Below are 20,532 nucleotides of genomic sequence, written 5' to 3'. Positions count from 1 at the left end.
ATAACTTGATCACATCCACTCATCTCACATACAGGCAATAGTAAGCATTGTTTTTCAGTGAATAATGACTTCAATATTAGTTTGTTCTGAATACAAATGTGTCATAAGGCTTAATAAAAACTTAGAATATACTGCACACATTGTTTATTGTATTATAATTATAATTATAATAATAATAATAATTATTATTATTATTATTTATTTTTAATTTTTTTTAACATCAAAACAAAACTCATTTGGGTTTGAATTGATGTGAGGGTGATTAATGATGACTGAACAATCCCTTTAAATCAAGGAAGAGAGCCTAGACAAACAATTGACATCAAAACAAAATACAGACACTGCGAATCAGGATAACACAATGTATAATTAGGCACTCACTGCAGATGCCCAAGATTGTTTTGTTTGTTTTTGCCCCCCCAAAAAAAGGCCATGTAGAAATATATTGTTGTTAGAAGAAAGTGTTTAGCGCTTTTCTTTCTATCCCAAAAGTTTGTGAATATCCACCAGATTCCACTGAGGTTTGTGTAGTATATGGTCAACATTTTCTTATTAGGGGTTTTTCTGCTGAATCCCCACCCGTCTTTCACTCTCTTTAACTTATGCATCAATTCCTCTCGGTCTCTTATATATTTCCTTAATTTTTTATCTCCAAATTCACATCACCTACCACCCTGTCTTATGCAAATAAAAAAGCTTTCTTATCCTCCTTCCCTTCTGTCTGCCTGGCAATACCTCAAAAGAAAACAAATGGCTTTCACTGATCTGACCAGAACAAAACTCAAACTGAGAAAGCGAGCAATTACAGTGGGAGAGGGAACAGCAGTGGAATGTAAGTGAAAAAGAAGCAGAAGAAGAAGAAGAAGAAGAAGAAGTTTTAAAGGATAAATGCTGCATTTAAATGAATGTGAACGTGGCAACCCAGACAGCAGGGTAACCAGATCTGCAGACTTACCTCAGACTGATTTAGGTCAGGATTGTTTGCTTAAGTCCATGCACTATTTTCTTTCTCATTTCTTTTTCTTAAATTTGTTTATCATTTAGTCAATAGAGATTAAATTCATAAGACATAAAAGGGAGTCCAATGGTGGGTGGGTGCTTTTTCTTTGGCTCAATAAATGCTGACAAAGTAATACAAAACTCTTCTATAAAACAAGTGTAGACTTGTGTTGTACATCAACCCTTGCCTCTTTCTCTTGTGAATACAAACAAATCACAAACCAAGAACAAATAAAGAAAAGCTAATTAAATTAGGAGAACTCCCTAGCCTGGGGGTCTAAGTTGCAAATATAGCAATCAACACATTTCTTCAGGAACATGCTGAAGATGCTCCAAGCAGGACGTTCTTTTGTCTTACATTCACTTCTACCTGTTTAAGTGGTCCGCACTGGCATTTATCCACATGCAACTTTAGTTGAGGGCCAATTCAGTTGACAACCATTTTAGACACACTTTATAAACTGCAGACATGCATTCAGATGAAAAATATTTACTGGAATCTGTGGTGCAAACATGTCATAATGCCAAAGCAGCAACAGAAACCACTGACCGCAGCAACTATTCTGTGTTAAACTGGGAGAATTCTGGAAAATCCCTTGTGTGCAGTGAAAGTGTCGTACATGATTAGTAAACAGTTCAAATAAAGAAAGCTGAATAAATTAATGTTCCTCTTACTTGGGTCTTCATTGGGAAGATATTGAGGTTCATCTGTGGGTTCCTGAGGGATCTGGGGGACCGGAGGCATCACAGTAAGCTGGAAGATGCGTCTCTCATGCAGGCCGCAGTAGTGATGGTGGAGATGACAGGAGTATAGCCCCTGATCCATGGGCTGGGTGTCTGAGATGATCAGAGAGAAATCTCCCTGCGAGAATGCTGTGGCAGAAATATTCATCTTTTGCTGAACAAACAGCGGTCCGTAGTGTCGTCTCTCACCAGAAGCGTACAGGTCGATGAGCCGATCAGCACGGTCGTGTCGGACCCCTGGAGGTTGACGGTCCCAGTGCACCACTTGTTGTTGGTCCTCCTGACTGTTGCCCTCTGTCCAGATGGGCCGGCGGTTAACACAAGGGAGAACCACCGTGCTGCCCACCAGAACCACAAACACTGCCTTCTGACCGTCCCAAAACCGCCTCTCCTTACGTGCTGAGAGAAAACCACAGCAACATGTAAATATGAGTATCCATATACAGTATAATTGCTGTTCAAAAGTAATTATTAAAATACATATTTTAAAAAAAATTATACTTTTATTCAGCAAGGATCCATTAAATTGACCTGACAGTAAAGACAAAAAACTATATATATATATATATATATATATATATATATATATATATTGTGACGTGTGTCCCGAGCGCTCGTCAGCGTCGCCCTGGCAACACAGTGGAATCACCGGCACTAGCTCGTCATGGGCTGAGCGGCCGCACCTGCAGCTCGTTAAGCGGCGTCTACTTAAGCAGGGGAGGAAAGCAGTAAGGTGAGGAATGTCTCCTGACGCAGACCCTAACTCTTTCCTCCTCTGTTATAGAGAGCAGCGTGTGACCGTCAGCCCCAACCAGGAGAGCACAGCACGGGATCCACCACTCAAGGCACAGAGAGCACGAGGGAGTTGGAGCACTACGGAGAGCACCGTCTTCACTCAGAGCACAAAGTCTTTCAATAAATCCACCCTTCGGGGATTTTCTCTGTCTATCGGTTGTCGTGTAGTTCCTCACCTCGCCACACTGGTGGAGAATGCGGGCAGAAGTGTGAGGTGGAGACCGACAACCGACCCCCGAGGAGATCGTTAAAGTCACCGTCACCCATTTTTTTTTATTTATTTGTTTTTTTCTTTTCCCTCTGCTCTGTTTCCACAGGCGGCCGCTCCTCCCCCGGCATGGAAGAGCTGCTTAAACACCTCACCGAGGTGAGCATCCGCCAGCAGCAGATAATGGAGCACATGGCCTCACGTCAAGGAGACGCCGAACGTGAGCTCGCCGCCCTCCGCGCCGCCGCCCACCGCACGCCGCTGCCTGACCCCCGTGTCCAAGCCGTACAGCTGATGCCGCCAATGACGGCGCACGACGATGTGGAGATGTATATTCAAATGTTTGAGGCCACCGCGATCCGGGAGGCGTGGCCAGAGGACGAGTGGGCCAGACTCCTCGCGCCGCTGCTGACCGGGGAAACGCAGCGGTTGATTTCACCATGACGGCTGAGAGAAGCCGGGACTATGGAGAGGTGAAAAAGGAAATCCTGAGCCGAGTAGGCCTCTCCCCAATCTGTGCGGCGCAGCAGTTCCATGACTGGGAATATCGAGCTCGACAGCCCGCTCGCGCCCAAGCGGCAGAACTAACCCGGTTGGCCCAACATTGGCTGTTGACAGGGGGTCCCTCCGCACACAAGGTAGCTGAGCGTGTGGTGATCGACCGACTCCTCCGCGCCCTCCCCCGCGCGTTGAGGCAGGCGGCTGGCATGAGGAATCCCACCGATCTCGACGAGCTCGTGGAGGCCATTGAGCTGGCGGAGGCCGCCCAACACCGGGAGGTAGGGGAGCGAGCGCCGCCTTTTCCCCGAAGGGTGGTCCAGGAGCGACGCTCGCCGGAGGGCACCCAGCGACCCGTGAGCAGGCCTGCGGTTCCCGGCCCCCAGGACGAGCCGATGCCCACCGAGCCGTAGCGCTCCCCAGGATGGACGTGGCTAGCAGGCTGTTCAGTTCACGATCCGCTGCCGGAGGCACCGCGAGCCAAGGTGCACATCAATGGCCGGCCGTTCATCGCCCTCCTCGACTCGGGCAGCGGGGTAAGCCTGATACAACCAACTGTCCTTCCGCCCCGAACAGGTTCCAGAGCCCGGCTGGCGATAACGTGCGTGCACGGGGATACCAGACATGTACCGGCACGGCGAGTGACCATCACCGCGACACCTGGTTCCTGGCCCGTCGAAGTGGGAATCTTAAAGGACCTACCGGTACCCGTTCTCCTCGGCCGGGATTGGCCGGGGTTCGATCAGCTCCTCACCTCCAGCACACAGCCTGCTAGCCTGGCCGGGAACCGCCGACGCCGGAGATCAGCAAGGCGCCCTCGACGACGCCCCACGCTGCTGACGTCGGACAGCCCTCGAGGAGGTGAGTCCCCCTCACAAAACTCTAACCTGTTCTTTGATGTCTTCCAGCAGATAGCGGGAGGGGGAACGCTCGCCAAAGAGCAGCGTGGGGACGAACGCCTCAATTATTGCTGGTCTCAAGTGCGGGTGGCGGAAGGAGAGGATTTACAACCGGCTCCCCACCCCACCCCCCATTTCGTCATCCAAAACGGCCTGCTTTACTGTGTCGCGCAGCGAAGGGGGGAGGAAAAGACGTTGCTGGTGGTACCGCGAAGCAAAATCCAGACGGTGTTGGAACTGGCCCATGCCCACCCGATGGCTGGCCACCTCGGCGCTCCAAACACCGCGCAACGGATCCGGGATCGCTTCCACTGGCCAGGACTGGAGGCGGATGTCAAGCGGTACTGCCAAGCTTGCCCGACGTGCCAACGGACATCGCCACATACCCCTCCCCCCAGCCCGCTGATCCCGCTGCCTATCATAGAGGTGCCCTTCGAGCGCATCGGGATGGACCTGGTGGGGCCGCTGCCGAAGTCCGCCCGGGGGCATGAACACATCCTAGTTATCGTGGATTATGCCACCCGCTACCCAGAGGCCATTCCCCTCCGCAAGGCCACCGCAAAGAACATCGCACAGGAGCTCTTCCTACTGAGTAGTCGGGTTGGCCTACCAGCGGAGATCTTGACTGACCAGGGCACCCCTTTCATGTCTCGGATCATGGCTGACCTCTGCAAGCTCCTCAAAGTCCGGCAGATCCGGACCAGCGTGTACCATCCACAAACTGATGGGCTCGTGGAACGTTTTAACAAGACCCTTAAACAGATGCTGCGACGAGTCGTGGCCGAGGACCAACGCGACTGGGACCAAATGATCCCGTATGTGCTGTTCGGGATCCGGGAGGTGCCCCAGGCGTCCACCGGCTTCACGCCCTTCGAGCTCCTCTTCGGCCGCCAACCCCGAGGGCTTCTAGATGTCGCCCGGGAAGCCTGGGAGCAACAGCCTGCGGTATGTCGGACCACCCTCGAGCACATCAAGGCCATGAGAGAGCGGATCGACAGGGTCATGCCATTGGTCCGGGAGCACCTTTCCAAGGCCCAGCAAGACCAGCAGCGCCTCTTCAATCGGGCCGCCCAACCACGGGAGTTCCAGCCGGGAGACCACGTCATGGTTCTGGTCCCCACCTCCGCCTGTAAATTCCTGGCACGCTGGCAGGGCCCATACACGGTCACCGAACGGGTAGGACCCGTCACCTATAAAGTGCGCCAACCAGGTCGCCGAAAAGAGGAGCAGCTCTATCATATAAATCTGTTGAAGCGCTGGGTGGGGACCGGACCCCAGCTCTCGGCCCTCGCCACCACCTCTCCCGTGGTTGTGGACATGGATCCCAATCTCTCCGCGGCCCAGAAGACGGAACTGCAGCACCTGGTCGGTCAGTTCTTGGATGTGTTCTCCCCCCTGCCAGGGCGGACGACCGTCATCCAGCACGAAGTCCGAACACCACCAGGAGTTATCGTCCGGCAGCGGCCCTATCGTGTCCCGGAGGCTCGGCGACACGCAATCGAGACAGAGGTACAGGAGATGTTGAAGTTGGGGGTAATTGAGCCCTCGCGGAGTCCCTGGTCCAGCCCCATCGTAATGGTCCCAAAGCCCGACGGCACCCTCCGGTTCTGCAACGACTTCCGCCGCCTAAATGAGGTCTCTGAATTCGATGGCTACCCCATGCCCCGGGTCGATGAGCTCCTGGATCGACTGGGAAGGGCCCGGTTCATATCGACTCTCGACCTCACCAAAGGTTATTGGCAAGTCCCGCTGTCTAAGGATGCCAAGCCCAAGACAGCCTTCTCAACCCCCAGTGGCCACTGGCAGTACCGGGTCCTTCCCTTCGGCCTGCACGGGGCCCCCGCCACCTTCCAGAGGCTCATGGATGTCCTGCTGAGGCCCCATATGGCCTACGCCGCGGCCTACATCGACGACGTGGTCATCCATTCAGAATCCTGGGGGGAGCATTTAGAGCGGCTCCGGAGGGTGCTGCTGGAACTCCGCCCGGCGGGGCTCACCGCCAACCCCCGGAAATGTCACCTGGCTCTCTCCGAAGCCAAGTACCTGGGCTTCTGCGTGGGTCGCGGCCTCATCCGCCCCCAGGAAAAGAAGGTGACAGCTATCCTCTCGGCACCGCGGCCCACTACCAAGACCCAGGTACGAGCCTTTTTGGGGTTGGCGGGATACTACCGTTGTTTTATCCCTAACTTCTCCTCCTTAGCCTCTTCCCTGACAGATCTGACCAGGAAGGGGCAACCCGAGAAGGTAGCCTGGAGTCAAGAAGCAGAAGAGGCATTCCAGCAGGTGAAGTCAGCCCTCACCACGGAGCCAGTCCTGCGAGCCCCCGATTTCAACTGCCCCTTCCTGGTGCAAACCGACGCCTCAGACACCGGGTTGGGAGCCGTTCTCTCCCAGGTCCAGGACGGCGAGGAACACCCGGTGATCTATATTAGCCGGAAGCTGACCCCGACCGAACAACAGTATGCCGCCGTGGAGAAGGAAGCGTTGGCTGTCAAGTGGGCAGTCCTGGAGCTCCGCTATTACCTCCTCGGCCGCCGGTTCACCCTGCTGACAGATCATGCGCCACTGCAGTGGATGGCCCGCGCAAAGGACACCAATCCCAGGGTGACCCGGTGGTTCCTTGCGCTCCAGGACTTCCACTTCACCATACAACACCGGGCGGGGACAGCCAACGCCAACACGGACGGCCTCTCCAGGATAGGGGCAGCTTTCGCAGGTCTGTCAGGCTCCACTCCCCACCCTCCCCATATCTCCCCATTGTTCCGCAGGCGCAGGTCGACGCTTAGGGGGGGGGAGTGTGACGTGTGTCCCGAGCGCTCGTCAGCGTCGCCCTGGCAACACAGTGGAATCACCGGCACTAGCTCGTCATGGGCTGAGCGGCCGCACCTGCAGCTCGTTAAGCGGCGTCTACTTAAGCAGGGGAGGAAAGCAGTATGGTGAGGAATGTCTACTGACGCAGACCCTAACTCTTTCCTCCTCTGTTATAGAGAGCAGCGTGTGACCGTCAGCCCCAACCAGGAGAGCACAGCACAGGATCCACCACTCAAGGCACAGAGAGCACGAGGGAGTTGGAGCACTACGGAGAGCACCGTCTTCACTCAGAGCACAAAGTCTTTCAATAAATCCACCCTTCGGGGATTTTCTCTGTCTATCGGTTGTCGTGTAGTTCCTCACCTCGCCACAATATATATATATATATATATATATATATATATATATATATATATATATATATATATATATATATATATATATATATAGTAAAAAATATCATGATTTCTACAAAAATATTGAGCAGTATAACTGTATTTGACATTGACAATAATAAAAAATGTTACTTGAGCACCAAATTAGCAAGTCAGAACGATTTATGAAGGATAATTTTACACTTGAAATTCCAGATTTGCCATCACAGGCACTGATTAAATTTGAAAAGATATTAAAATAAAAAACAGTTATTTTAAATTGTACTAATACTCACTCTCTCTCTCTCTCTCTCTCTCTATATATATATATATATATATATATATATATATTATTTTTTATTTATATTTTTTTTTTTCAGTTGGTGACTGGAGATGAACAGAAAAGTGCAAAGTTTGCTTTTCAAATGGTCTTCACATTCTTTCCATTCTTTAATCGTCAGCCAGCTCCTTATTTGGCATGAACTTAAACAGTCTGATAAAGATGCAGGTTAAATGCCAAGAATAGCCAGACAAAAACCTCCTCTAAAATATGAAGTGAATTTACCAACCTGATCTGGTGACATTGAGCTGAACTTTGATCGACTCATACAGGTGGCAGTAATGATGATGCAGGTTACAGGAGTAGATTCCTTTGTCACTCACTGCAACATCTGTATGAACCCAGACAAAATGTATCAATTTGGAATCTAGAAAAGGAACATTCTGAAATGTGAAGGTTATATACTGTAGGTCTTATGTAGTTTAAAAACTTGAGAAGTTTGAATGGATTTGATGTTCCAAGGGATATAGCTGGTGGTTTCCAAAGCATTCTGTGTAGTTGTTAGGCAGTTGCTCCTGGTGCTTACTATGATGTTATTTACAGAAAGACAGATAATTGACTGGTGGCTGCTAAGGTTTGAGGCTCATTTCTAGGGAGTTCCTTTGCATTGCTGAAAAGTATCTCACCTTTGATTACCAAAGAGAAGTTGCCATCCTTAAAAGCCGTCTTGGTCATGTTAATCCGCCCCTGGTTGTAGCCATTGTAGATGCGCTGGTCTCCAGTAGAAAACATGTCTATAACACGTTCCATTGCGAGGTCTGGGCCACTACGAAGTAAATCCCAGTGCACTACCCTTTGGCGATCCTTTATGCGGTCTTGTGTCCACACCATGCGCTGACTATGACATTGCAACACCGCCTGAGATCCCTGCAGCACACTGATATTGTACGTGGCCACCACCACGCCACTGCCATCACTTTGGCCTAGCGCTGAAACACAAATGGCAGGTTTCACGGACACAGATTAGGCCTAATCATTCACAGAATTCTCAGTCCTGCAGTAGTTAGGAGTTACTCTACTCTGTTCAGAAGTTTGGGGTTGGTAAGTTTACTCAATGTTTTTGAAAATAAGTATCTTATGCCCACAAGGACTGCATTTATTTGATCAAAACTATTGCAAACACAGTAATATTGTTAATATAACCTATTAAGACTGTGTCTGTTCCCCGAATAGTGAGGTCAAAATATAAATATAATGTAGGATCTAGAAAAAATCTTATCGTTATTAAACCAGAAAAATGTAAAGTAAATGAACAAAAACAATTTTTAAAGTTTGGGCTCATAAATATTAGATCACTCGCACCAAAAGCAGTTATTGTAAATGAAATGATCACCGATAATAGTTTTGATTTACTCTGCTTGACTGAAACCTGGCTAAAACCAAATGATTATTTTGGTCTAAATGAGTCTACTCCACCAAAATACTGTTATAAGCATGAGCCCCGTCAGACTGGTCGTGGCGGGGGTGTTGCAACAATATATAGTGATATTCTCAATGTTACCCAGAAAACAGGATACAGGTTTAACTCTTTTGAAATACTTCTGCTAAATGTTACTCTGTCAGACATGCAAAAGAAATCTAATGTATCTCTTGCTCTGGCTACTGTGTATAGACCACCAGGGCCGTATACAGAATTCCTAAAAGAATTTGCAGATTTCCTCTCAGACCTTCTAGTTACAGTTGATAAGGCGCTAATCATGGGAGATTTTAATATTCACGTTGATAATGCAAATGATACATTAGGACTTGCGTTTACTGACCTAATAAACTCCTTTGGAGTCAAGCAAAATGTCACCGGGCCCACTCATCGTTTTAATCATACACTAGATTTAATTATATCGCATGGACTCGATCTTACTGCTATAGATATCGTACCTCAAAGTGATGATATTACAGACCATTTCCTTGTATCGTGCATGCTGCGTATAACTGATATTAACTATATGTCGCAGCGTTACCGTCTGGGCAGAACTATTGTTCCAGCCACCAAAGAAAGATTCGCAAATAACCTGCCTGATCTATCTCAACTGCTAATTATACCCAAAAATACACACGAATTAGACGAAATTATTGACAACATGGGCACTATTTTCTCTAATACATTAGAAGCTGTTGCCCCAATCAAATTGAAAAAAGTTAGAGAAAAACGTACTGTACCAAGGTATAACAGTAATACTCACTCTCTCAAGAAATTAACTCGTAGTCTTGAACGCAAATGGAGAAAAACTAACTTAGAAGTTTTTAGAATTGCATGGAAAAACAGTATGTCCAGCTATAGACAGGCTCTAAAAACTGCTAGGGCAGAGCATATACACAAACTCATTGAAAATAACCAAAACAATCCAAGGTTTTTATTTAGCACAGTGGCTAAGTTAACAAATTACCAGACGCCACCTGATTCAAATATTCCACCAACGTTAAATAGTAATGACTTTATGAATTTCTTCACTGATAAAATAGATAACATTAGAAATACAATAGCGAATGTAGATTCTACAGCATCTAACACTTCAGTTTCATCCATCGCACCCAAAGATAAACTGCAGTGCTTTACAACCATAGGACAGGAAGAGCTAAATAAACTTATCACTGTATCTAAACCAACAACATGTTTATTAGATCCTGTACCCTCTAAATTACTGAAAGAGCTGTTACCTGTAGCCGAAGAACCGCTTCTCAATATCATAAACTCGTCGTTAACTTTAGGACACGTCCCAAAACCATTCAAGCTGGCGGTTATCAAGCCTCTTATTAAGAAACCAAAACTAGATCCTAGTGTACTGGCAAATTATAGGCCTATTTCAAATCTTCCATTTATGTCTAAAATTTTAGAGAAAGTTGTGTCTGCTCAATTGAGCACCTTCCTGCATAAAAATGATCTGTATGAAGAATTTCAGTCAGGTTTCAGGCCCCACCATAGCACAGAAACTGCACTTGTTAAAATTACAAATGACCTGCTCCTTGCGTCAGACCAAGGCTGCATCTCATTTCTAGTCTTACTTGATCTTAGTGCTGCGTTCGACACCATAGATCATGACATACTCATAGATCGATTACAAAACTATACAGGTATTCAAGGGCAGGCTCTAAGATGGTTTAGATCCTACCTGTCCGATCGCTACCATTTTGTTTACTTAAATGGGGAGTCATCTCATTTATCATCAGTAAAATATGGAGTGCCACAAGGATCCGTCCTAGGTCCCCTTCTATTTTCAATATATATGTTGCCCCTTGGTAATATTATTAGAAAATACGGAATTAGCTTCCACTGTTATGCTGATGATACTCAGCTATATATCTCAACGAGACCAGATGAAACTTCCCAATTATCTAAGCTAACAGAGTGTGTTAAAAATGTAAAAGATTGGATGACACACAATTTTCTCCAATTAAATTCGGATAAGACAGAGATACTAATTATTGGACCAAAAAACACTACACAGAATCTTGTAGATTACAATCTGCAACTAGACGGATGTACTGTTACTTCCTCTACAGTCAGAAATCTGGGTGTTATATTAGACAGCAATTTGTCTTTTGAAAATCATATTTCCAATGTTACAAAAACTGCATTCTTCCATCTTAGAAACATTGCCAAGCTACGAAACATGTTATCTGTTTCTGATGCAGAAAAGCTAGTTCATGCATTCATGACCTCTAGACTGGACTATTGTAATGCACTTCTAGGTGGTTGTCCTGCTTCGTCAATAAACAAGCTACAGGTCGTCCAAAATGCAGCAGCTAGAGTCCTTACCAGGTCAAGAAAATATGATCATATTACCCCAATTTTACAGTCTCTGCACTGGCTACCTATTAAGTTCCGTATCAGTTACAAATTATCATTACTTACCTATAAGGCCCTAAATGGTTTAGCTCCAGCGTACCTAACTAGCCTTCTACCACGTTACAACCCATCACGCACCCTAAGGTCACAAAACGCTGGACTTTTGGTCGTTCCTAGGATAGGAAAATCCACTAAAGGAGGTAGAGCTTTCTCACATTTGGCTCCCAAACTCTGGAATAGCCTTCCTGATAATGTTCGGGGTTCAGACACACTCTCTCTGTTTAAATCTAGATTAAAAACACATCTCTTTCGCCAAGCATTCGAATAATGTATCTTTTTAACTGTGAGTGTAGTTGCATCTGTTCAAAGGTGCATTTTTATTCATTAACTTGGGTTAAACTAATTTTACTTTGTTGGATCAGCAGCTATGCTAATGATGTCTGTATTTTGTTTCTATGTTTCGCCACGGGATTTACATCCCGTGGTAACTAGGATTTAAACAAGCTCCAGTCTGGATCCAGAACACCTGAGAAGAGATGATGCTGACCCTCAGAGGACCCCAGATGATGCTACCTTGAATCAACAAACAGAACTAACAATTATTGCTAAATGTGTCACTGAATCATATAATAACTTAATTAATAATATTGATAGTTCATCGTCTAGCTGACTACGTCTTATATTATTATTATTATTATTTTTATTTTTTCTAAAATCCTGTCAAATGTGCACAAACTACTAGCTACTACTAAATATTGTAGAAACATAATTTTCTGTAAAGTTGCTTTGTAACGATTTATTTTGTAAAAAGCGCTATACAAATAAACTTGAATTGAATTGAATTGAATATTGTGAAATAATATTACAACTTAAAATAACTTTTCATTTTAAATATATTTTACAAATATAATTTTCAATTACATATGGTTTATAAAAAAAATTATTATCAGTGTTTAACAGTTTTATGTGGAAACCTTGCTAAGAAAATCTGGATTATAAAGAATAGAAAGTTCTAAAGAGCAGCATTTATTTATTTTAAATTAAACATAAATCAATTGCAGTAATGTATTTGTCACTACTGTCACTTTTGATCCACTTATTGCATCCTTCTAAATAGCATTAATATCTTTTTTTAAGTAATCATAAAATTTTGAATGGTAGTGTATATTTTTGGATACTTATATTGTTAATTAATATGCTCTATGCACTTTTTTTTATTTTTTAAGTAATGTGCTTACCAGGACTGAAGAGGAATGAAGCCAGAACTGTAAAATAAGCAAAGAGAAATAAATTAATACATAAGCCACCTCATACTTTTCTTCCCACTAGGTTCAAGACTAGAGATTTGCCATAAGGGATTTATCACTGTGTTTTTTAGAAATAACTGTTAAAATGATTAGCTCTAAAAATAAAAAAATCAACCGGCTGGATGTTTTATGACAAACTGGGCCTTGAAACTTCCAACTGAGAGCTTCTGAGCACAATAAAACAATATATTGTAGGTATAATATGTGAAACATACAGCAACACACAAAAAGACGGAAACATGAAACATGGTGATGGGCAGCCATGTACAGTATGCTTCACTTTCTGCATAACATTAGTTTGTTAACAAATATTTTGTGAAAATGAGCAGCACCAATATTTTGCAGCTGTCTGGAAGGACTCTTTATGGATGTTTGCATGAGTCTGTAGACTCTGTAACTATCAGAAATAAACACCTCTTTGTACATCTACAAGAAGAATCCAAACACTCAAGGCTAATAAAACATTACCTTGTAATCTCTTGTCAAATTTAGACTTACAATATGAACATTTAACTAGATATTACCTAAACCCAAATTATTCTCAATCACTGAAATGTTTGTCAAGTTTTTGTAAATTCAAGGGACAGCTCACAAAAAAAGGCCTACTGAAATTTGCCCTACATTAGCTCTCTTTGACATGTTCATGAGATAAGTAACAATATCTGATTTGTGAACAATACAGTCAAGTTTGGAACAATATGAGGGTAAGTAAATGATAACCACAATTTTAATTTTATGAACTTTATGACTAAGGGAGTGGTTGGATAGTCCCAGATTCTCTTGCATTAAAAAGGTCTGGGACAATTCAACTACTCCCTTAGTCATAAAGTAGTAAAATTTTCTGTGCTTCCTTTTCAACATGCTACAAAAATATAAGAGAATTACATGGAATGGGTTGGTTTCCTTTTTTTCTATTCACACAACCCACAAGCTTAAAGAAACAAAATACAAACAGTCTGTTGGATGAACAAGACATTTTAACATTTCACAACCATGTGAAAAACACCTAGCATTTCATGAAAAACCAGAGCAGTGTAGTTATTTTTGCACAGCTGTCTCTAACAGCTGTGACTACCATTCAGATGACTTAACCAATTCTGTAAAAAAAACATTCAAAGCAGTGGTTTCTCTGAAAGAGCAGACTGAAATATAATGCTTTTTAAAGACTTTACAATAAAGAAATATATTCAATTAAGCTACACAGTAATAATTATTTTCACCCAGGTTTTCATCTCTGTATATGGTTTTGAGGGTTGTTATGTCATAATGATTTTGTGTCAAATGAAAGAAAAATAAATACTTTTGCAAATGTACAGCAAAACCTGAGGGCAATAGAAAGGCAATAATAGGGATGTGTTAGAAGCTAGAGAAACCACAATCATTGAAAGGCAGTGAAAGGCAGAGGAGGAGGAGGGAGAGTGTCAAGCGTTTGGAATCTGCTGAGGAAGCATTTTGAAATGCAATGACTTGTCCGTTTGCTCATATTGGGTATTCATCATTCATTCACATATGCACACTCATTTTCACACAAACATGTGGAGGGCAAAACAGCACCTGCACATTAGACTGTAAACCTATAAAACTGCATCTCTCTTTCTATCTCTTTTTTATGTTTTCCCCAAAATGACAATTCTGTGCCATTTACTAAACCCTATGTCATTCCACACCTGTATGACTTCAGTGAAACACAAAAAAATACATTTTAAAGAATATTCTGGTACAAACAAATTTGGACCCCCATTGACATTCATTGTATGAAAAAATACTTTGGTGAAGAAAAAGTAAAGCAGGTTCGGAATGATGCGATGTAAAGTAAATTCGTTTTACAGAAAATGTTCAACTACTTTAAGTCAGGGCTCCGATTTTTTTCTTCTTCTCAGAATTATGAAACAGCTTCAGAGGAACTGTATATAACTGAATAAGGAACTGTACTTTTAGTGATGAAAATGATTTCATAAATAGTCCTACACCAGAAATGAGCCCGGGTTCTTAATCTCAGCCCAGCAGAAAAAAAGAAAAAGCAGTGCTGTTCATCAAGCCCTGGGTATTGGCCTTGTAACTGAGGTTTGTTTATAGGGGTTAACTATAGGTAAGATTTCACTTTTTTTCTCTCACAGACCTGGGGCCCGTTCCCGTACGTCGCTTATTACATCCAAGATCAAATGACACATCTGGCTAATTGGGTTCTTCGAACACACCTGTTGTGTATGATTAGTATCGCTGGATTGAGTTATCTGAGATAATTGCGCGTTCATGTGTTGGGTTAAAATGGGATATGTATCGATCCTCGAAACCATGATCAGCAGTGCAGCGATTGGCTGGTGGCAAGACGGCAATGTAATGACGTCATATAATTTAAAATGACTTTTATAAGGAAACAGCCAAGCAAACAAAACTACATAAATGTTATAATAGATACATGAAACAGATAATAGATACATGTTTTTGTTGTATTAGAATTGTTTTTCATGATTCCCAATTATTTAGATTCGCAATTTATAATAGTTGTGCAGTCTTCACATTTTTATTTCAAAGTAGAAATTATCTATTCATTTCATTTTATATTTGGAAAGATTTGTTACGTGATAGCATTAATGAAAGTTTCTTAAGAGTCAATATCATGTTATCTGCATCTCCTGCGCTCCATCAAGCCACTCGTATAATAGCAGTCATCACTCAAAATAATGCACGACTCTATTATCTGTATAGCATGTGTGTAAGACTCTAATACAATTATGAAGTAATAATTTTGTGACAAATAAATATTTCAGTGAGTAAAACTGTCTGTGTCTATAGTAGGCTTATATGGACAACACAGCATTTTTATATTATTTTTAAATTATTTTTTTAATGATTATTATTTTAAATTATTGTCCCTGGATCAGTACGATACTCTTGTAATAAAGTAGCGGTGGTAGCAGACATATTTTGAGTATCAGTTCTGGTTGAAAAGAAGCGATCTAATCCTGTTTACATGAAATAAGCCTGCTCCCGAGCAGGTTTAAGTTTACGGACCTGTTGCTATGACAGCAGCTCCGGGATGAGCTTCGAAGAACCAAACGATCAAAGATTACGCCAAATCGTCAACAATCAAATCCAGCTAACTGAGTTAGCGACGTACGAAGAACGGGCCCCTGCTGAGTGTGCAGAAATGTTTTGGGATTATCCACTCAAAACAGAAACCACTGCAAAATGTCAAGTGTATTAATTTAAGATGAATAGTCAAGATAGGGGATAAAGTGAAAACAGTAAGTATAGTGAACATTTTACTTCAGATATTCAGTGTATGGAGTATTTATCAGGCTGGATTGATGAAACAAATCCATTTAGAAGTTCAAATAGAGGCAAAGACATGTATAATTCAAAAAGAGTTTAGTTTTACATCAAAATATTAAGCTCTGATTGAAAATAAAAAACAAAACAAAAAAAAAACTTGTCATTGGCCCAACTGCCAATAGGGCCTTGTCTAAAAGAGTTAGTTCACCCTAGAATGAAAATTCGTCACCATCGAAGCATCCTAGGTGTGTGTGACTTTCCTTATTCAGAATAATCCAATCGAAGTTATATAAAAAATTGTCCTTGCTTTTCCAAGCCTGTCAGTGGGGTAAGTGGGTGTTTGTTGTCAACAGTTCAGAAGATGTGAAATAAAGTGTGCGCATCTGTAATAAAACGTCCCTCATACAGCTTTGGCGGGTGAATAAAAGCCCCCTGTAGCCAATTCATGCATTTTTGTAAGATAAATATCGTACTCGGTTACGAACGTAACCTCGGTTCCCTGAGATACGGAACGAGTACTGCGTATGGGGAAAAGCTCCTTTTTTCCTCGATACTGAAGCCTTTTTTCAATAACGCAGTGCAACTGCACTGCCATTGGTTTAATCTGTAAACTTTTTTAAACCAATGACAGGCTGCGTAGCTGCGCGAGCCTGTGGCGATGCAGCGCGCCAAAGCCCGCCAAAATGGGCGGGGCGAATGGCTATATAAGCAGGCAATCGCCAGAGGAAATCAGGTCATATGACTGAAGCGACGACACTGAACCCGCAGCCTCGTGGCACGGCATATAACGCAGTACTCGTTCCGTATCTCAGGGAACCGAGGTTACGTTCGTAACCGAGTACGTTCCCTTTCGATACTTCACTCATACTGCGTATGGGGAACGAATTCAACCGCGCCGTGCCACGGTAGGGAACGACAAGACTTAACTTGAACACCCTGGGGTCCAGAGGATAAGTGAGAGGGCCGGAGCCATCGAACCCTTGACACTACACTGCTGAGAGGGAGCTAGCTCCCTGGAGGTGGTATGATGACAGAGTCTGCTAGAGGCCGTCGTATCAAACCGAAAGAACCCGAGCATGCAAGGTCGGGATATCCAAGTTATAGAACCTGACAAAAGTGGACGGCGAGGACCAGCCGGCTGCCTCACAGATGTCCTTGATAGAGACACCACTAGACCAGGCCCATGAAGAGGCCATCCCTCTAGTAGAGTGGGCTCTAACTCCTATGGGGCACTCAAGGCCCATAGAGGAGTAACATAGAGCGATAGCTTCAACTATCCAACGCGAGAGGCGTTGCTTTGAGACCAAAGACCCTTTGGTGCGGTCACCAAAGCAGACAAAAAGCTAGTCAGATTGCCTGAACGGCTGTGACCGCTCAATGTAAATTCTCAAAGCCCTCACTGGGCAGAGTAAATCCAGTTCTCGCTCACCTGACAACGGAGGCAGAGCTGAGAGGGAAATTACCTGTGCTCTGAATGGCGTCGAGAGCACTTTAGGTACGTAGCCATGCCTGGGTTTTAAAATGACCTTAGAGTCATTGGGCCCAAACTCAAGGCATGCAGGGCTCACCGAGAGGGCCTGCAAATCGCCAACACGCTTGACCGATGCTAGAGCAAGTAGCAGAGCGGTTTTGAGCGTTAGGGGCCGAAGGTCAGCTGACCGCAGCGGTTCAAAGGGAGGTCCTTTGAGTGCTCCAAGGACCGTGTGAAGGTCCCAAGTGGGAACGGTAAGAGGACGTGGGGGCTTCAACCGCCTAGCACCTCTCAGGAAACGCACAATGAGGCTGTTTCGACCCACTGATTGGCCAGCAATAGGAGCATGAAATGCTGCAATGGCTGCTACGTACACTTTGAGTGTGGAAGGGGTGAGACCCTTTTCTAGACGCTCCTGGAGAAATGACAGTATCGGAGATACATCACACTCAACAGGGTCTTTGTTTTGTGCTAAGCACCAGTCAACAAAGACTGACCATTTTTGGGCATAGAGGCGTCTTGTAGACGGGGCTCTTGCCTGAGCAATGGTGTGTAGTACGTCCCCGGGGAGGCTCAGAGGCTCCCATCGAGGGACCATACATGCAGAGCCCAGAGTTCTGGCTGTGGATGCCAGATTGTCCTGTTCGCCTGAGAGAGGAGGTCCCGCCTCAGGGGGATCGGCCATGGGGCTTTCATGGAAAGCCTGAAAAGCTCCAAGGACCAAACTTGGGTCCTCCAGAGTGGGGCCACTAGGAGGACTCTGTGTCTGTCTTCCCTGACTCGTCTGATGACCTGAGGGATCAGAGCGATCGGGGGAAAAGCATAAAGAAGGAGGCTGGGCCAGTTGTGGGCCAGCGCATCTGTTTCCTTTGAAAAATAAGTTGGGCAATGAGAGTTGCTTTCTGAGGCGAAGAGGTCGACCTCTGCCTTCCCGAAAATCTCCCAGATTTTGAGAACCGTCTGGGGATGGAGCATCCACTCGTCCGAGGGGACATTGCTCCGTGAAAGCATGTCTGCTCCCAGATTCGTCTTGCCAGGTATGTGTGTCGCCTTGAGCGATCGCAACCTGGGTAATGCCCATTACAAGAGGCGCTTTGCCAGTGCGCAGAGGCGGCTGGACGAAAGGCCGCCTTGGTGATTTATGTAGGACACCACTGTCATGCTGTCCGACTGGACTAGGATGTGGCGCCCTTCCAAGATTGCCTGAAAGGATTGAAGGGCTCGTTCTACTGCCAGCATCTCGAGGCAGTTGATATGAAGATGGCTTTCTTCGTGTGACCACAAGCCGAAGGCTGGTCTGCCCTCGCACAGAGCCCCCCAACCCAGGTTGGACGCATCCGTTGAGAGCACCGTCCTTCTGGAAACCGCCTGTAGGGGTACACCACGACTGAACCAAACAGGGTTCATCCAAGGCTCCAGGGCTGCTAGACAGGCCTGGTTGACCCTGATGCGAAAGCGGCCGTGCCGCCAAGCATGAGGTGGGACCCGCAGTTTCAGCCAGTACTGCAAGGGCCGCATTCGTAGGAGGCCGAGCCGTAAAACTGGGGAGGCGGAAGCCATCAGCCCTAGCATCCTCTGAAAGAACTAGAGCCCGACCGATATGGATTTTTGGGGGCCGATGCCGATGCCGATATTAACTCGAAAATAGCCGATTTATAAGCCGATATTTTGATTTTGAAAGTAAACTGGATATTAGACCCATTTCCTATAAACTGCACTTACACAACATTGAATAGCAAAATATCTACCTGTTCTATGTATGTGGGCTGTATAAACCATTTTCCAGAAGGGATTTATGTAAAAAAAAAAAAAGCCTTAGATTACGGTCTCAATGACTAAACAATTGCACATCAAAAGTATATATTTTTTAATGATCAAAAAACAGTCTGGTTTTAAACATTTAACACTTTTACTTTCTTCCAGCTGAAGCTGGTTTTAACAGTCTGTGTGTGTACTGTAAATAAATTATAATACTAAAGTTAAAGTATTTGCAGAAGTAGTCCCACACTTTGCTGCTACAGCATTCACCTTTTTCAGGTATCTGTAGGGCAGAAAGAGAGACAGAGAAAGAATAAGCATGTGTATTAATAATATCACCATGTATCATTACTCATGTCATCATTAGAATTATAATAATAATAAACAGGGATCTCCTACATAGGCAAAAATGAGAAATTTATATATTTTTTTTATTTGTCAAGCAATAGGTATTACCTACTTATATTTAACTATATTATTTCAACATTTTCCTGTTATGTCTGTAAAGCTGCTTTGAAACAATATGTAAAAAAAAAAAAAAAAAAAAAAAAAAAAAAGCGCGTGTTCAGCTCACATTTATTTACATGTCCCCTCTGGTTTAATCATTTCTTACGCACCTACTGTAGTTACTGTAATTACACTATATTTGCTCTCACAGACACATTCACAACGGACCCGTATATCTTCTCCTCTTCTCTTTGTGCAGTCTGAATCAAAACATCGTCATGCGCTGGCGAACGTAAAGTTAGCCTACTGTTACCGGAAGATTACGGAATCAATTCGAAGTTGAATGGTTAACGTTAGTGTCATGAACACACCGCTGTCAATTTTGAGAAGCACCACCTTCAAACAAGTTAATAGCAAGCATTTAAGGGGCCTGCTAAAAAGGAAGCTATATTAGCGTTAGAGTAACATAACCAGCCTGAATTCACCAAATTGTGCTCTGGACCTGAGGGTAGCCTTCTCTTCCTTGCTTCTCTCTTAATTATCATCAGCTGGACTAGCGCTATCGCTCGCTTCTTACAACAGGACAGATACATGTTTGCTGCTGACCGAAAGGAGGAACAACAGACTATTAAAACTCCGCCAACGCCATAGCGCAGCGCAGCGCAAATCGCGTTGTATCTGAAGGGCAACGCTGAACCCAGCATATCGCGTCCTGTGTGAAAGGACCATTACGCGGTCATTATGTGGGAAACACACCGCAATAGTATAAGAATAATTTAAATGCTAACGTTATAGTTTGACCTCTTATTAACGTTCGCGCT

General features: G+C 44.3%; 1 protein-coding gene across 1 annotated transcript in view; it reads right to left on the bottom strand.

Moving 5' to 3' along the window:
- The window catches only part of LOC128022338 (matrix remodeling-associated protein 8-like), a 29,382-nt gene that overhangs the window by 5,246 nt on the left and 3,604 nt on the right, over positions 1–20,532 (bottom strand). Inside the window, exons 2-5 of the mRNA XM_052609760.1 lie at positions 12,691–12,717; positions 8,295–8,597; positions 7,898–7,999; positions 1,675–2,142 (exon numbers count right to left, since the gene is read on the bottom strand). Of these exons, the coding sequence (XP_052465720.1) occupies positions 1,675–2,142; positions 7,898–7,999; positions 8,295–8,597; positions 12,691–12,717 (900 nt within the window). The remainder of the gene's footprint in view (positions 1–1,674; positions 2,143–7,897; positions 8,000–8,294; positions 8,598–12,690; positions 12,718–20,532) is intronic.

The sequence above is a fragment of the Carassius gibelio genome, chromosome A11, assembly GCF_023724105.1.
Source record: "Carassius gibelio isolate Cgi1373 ecotype wild population from Czech Republic chromosome A11, carGib1.2-hapl.c, whole genome shotgun sequence".
NCBI classification, from domain to species: Eukaryota; Metazoa; Chordata; class Actinopteri; order Cypriniformes; family Cyprinidae; genus Carassius; species Carassius gibelio.
The sequence above is the reverse complement of the archived record's forward strand: the minus strand, read 5'-3'. Positions and strand labels throughout refer to the sequence as shown.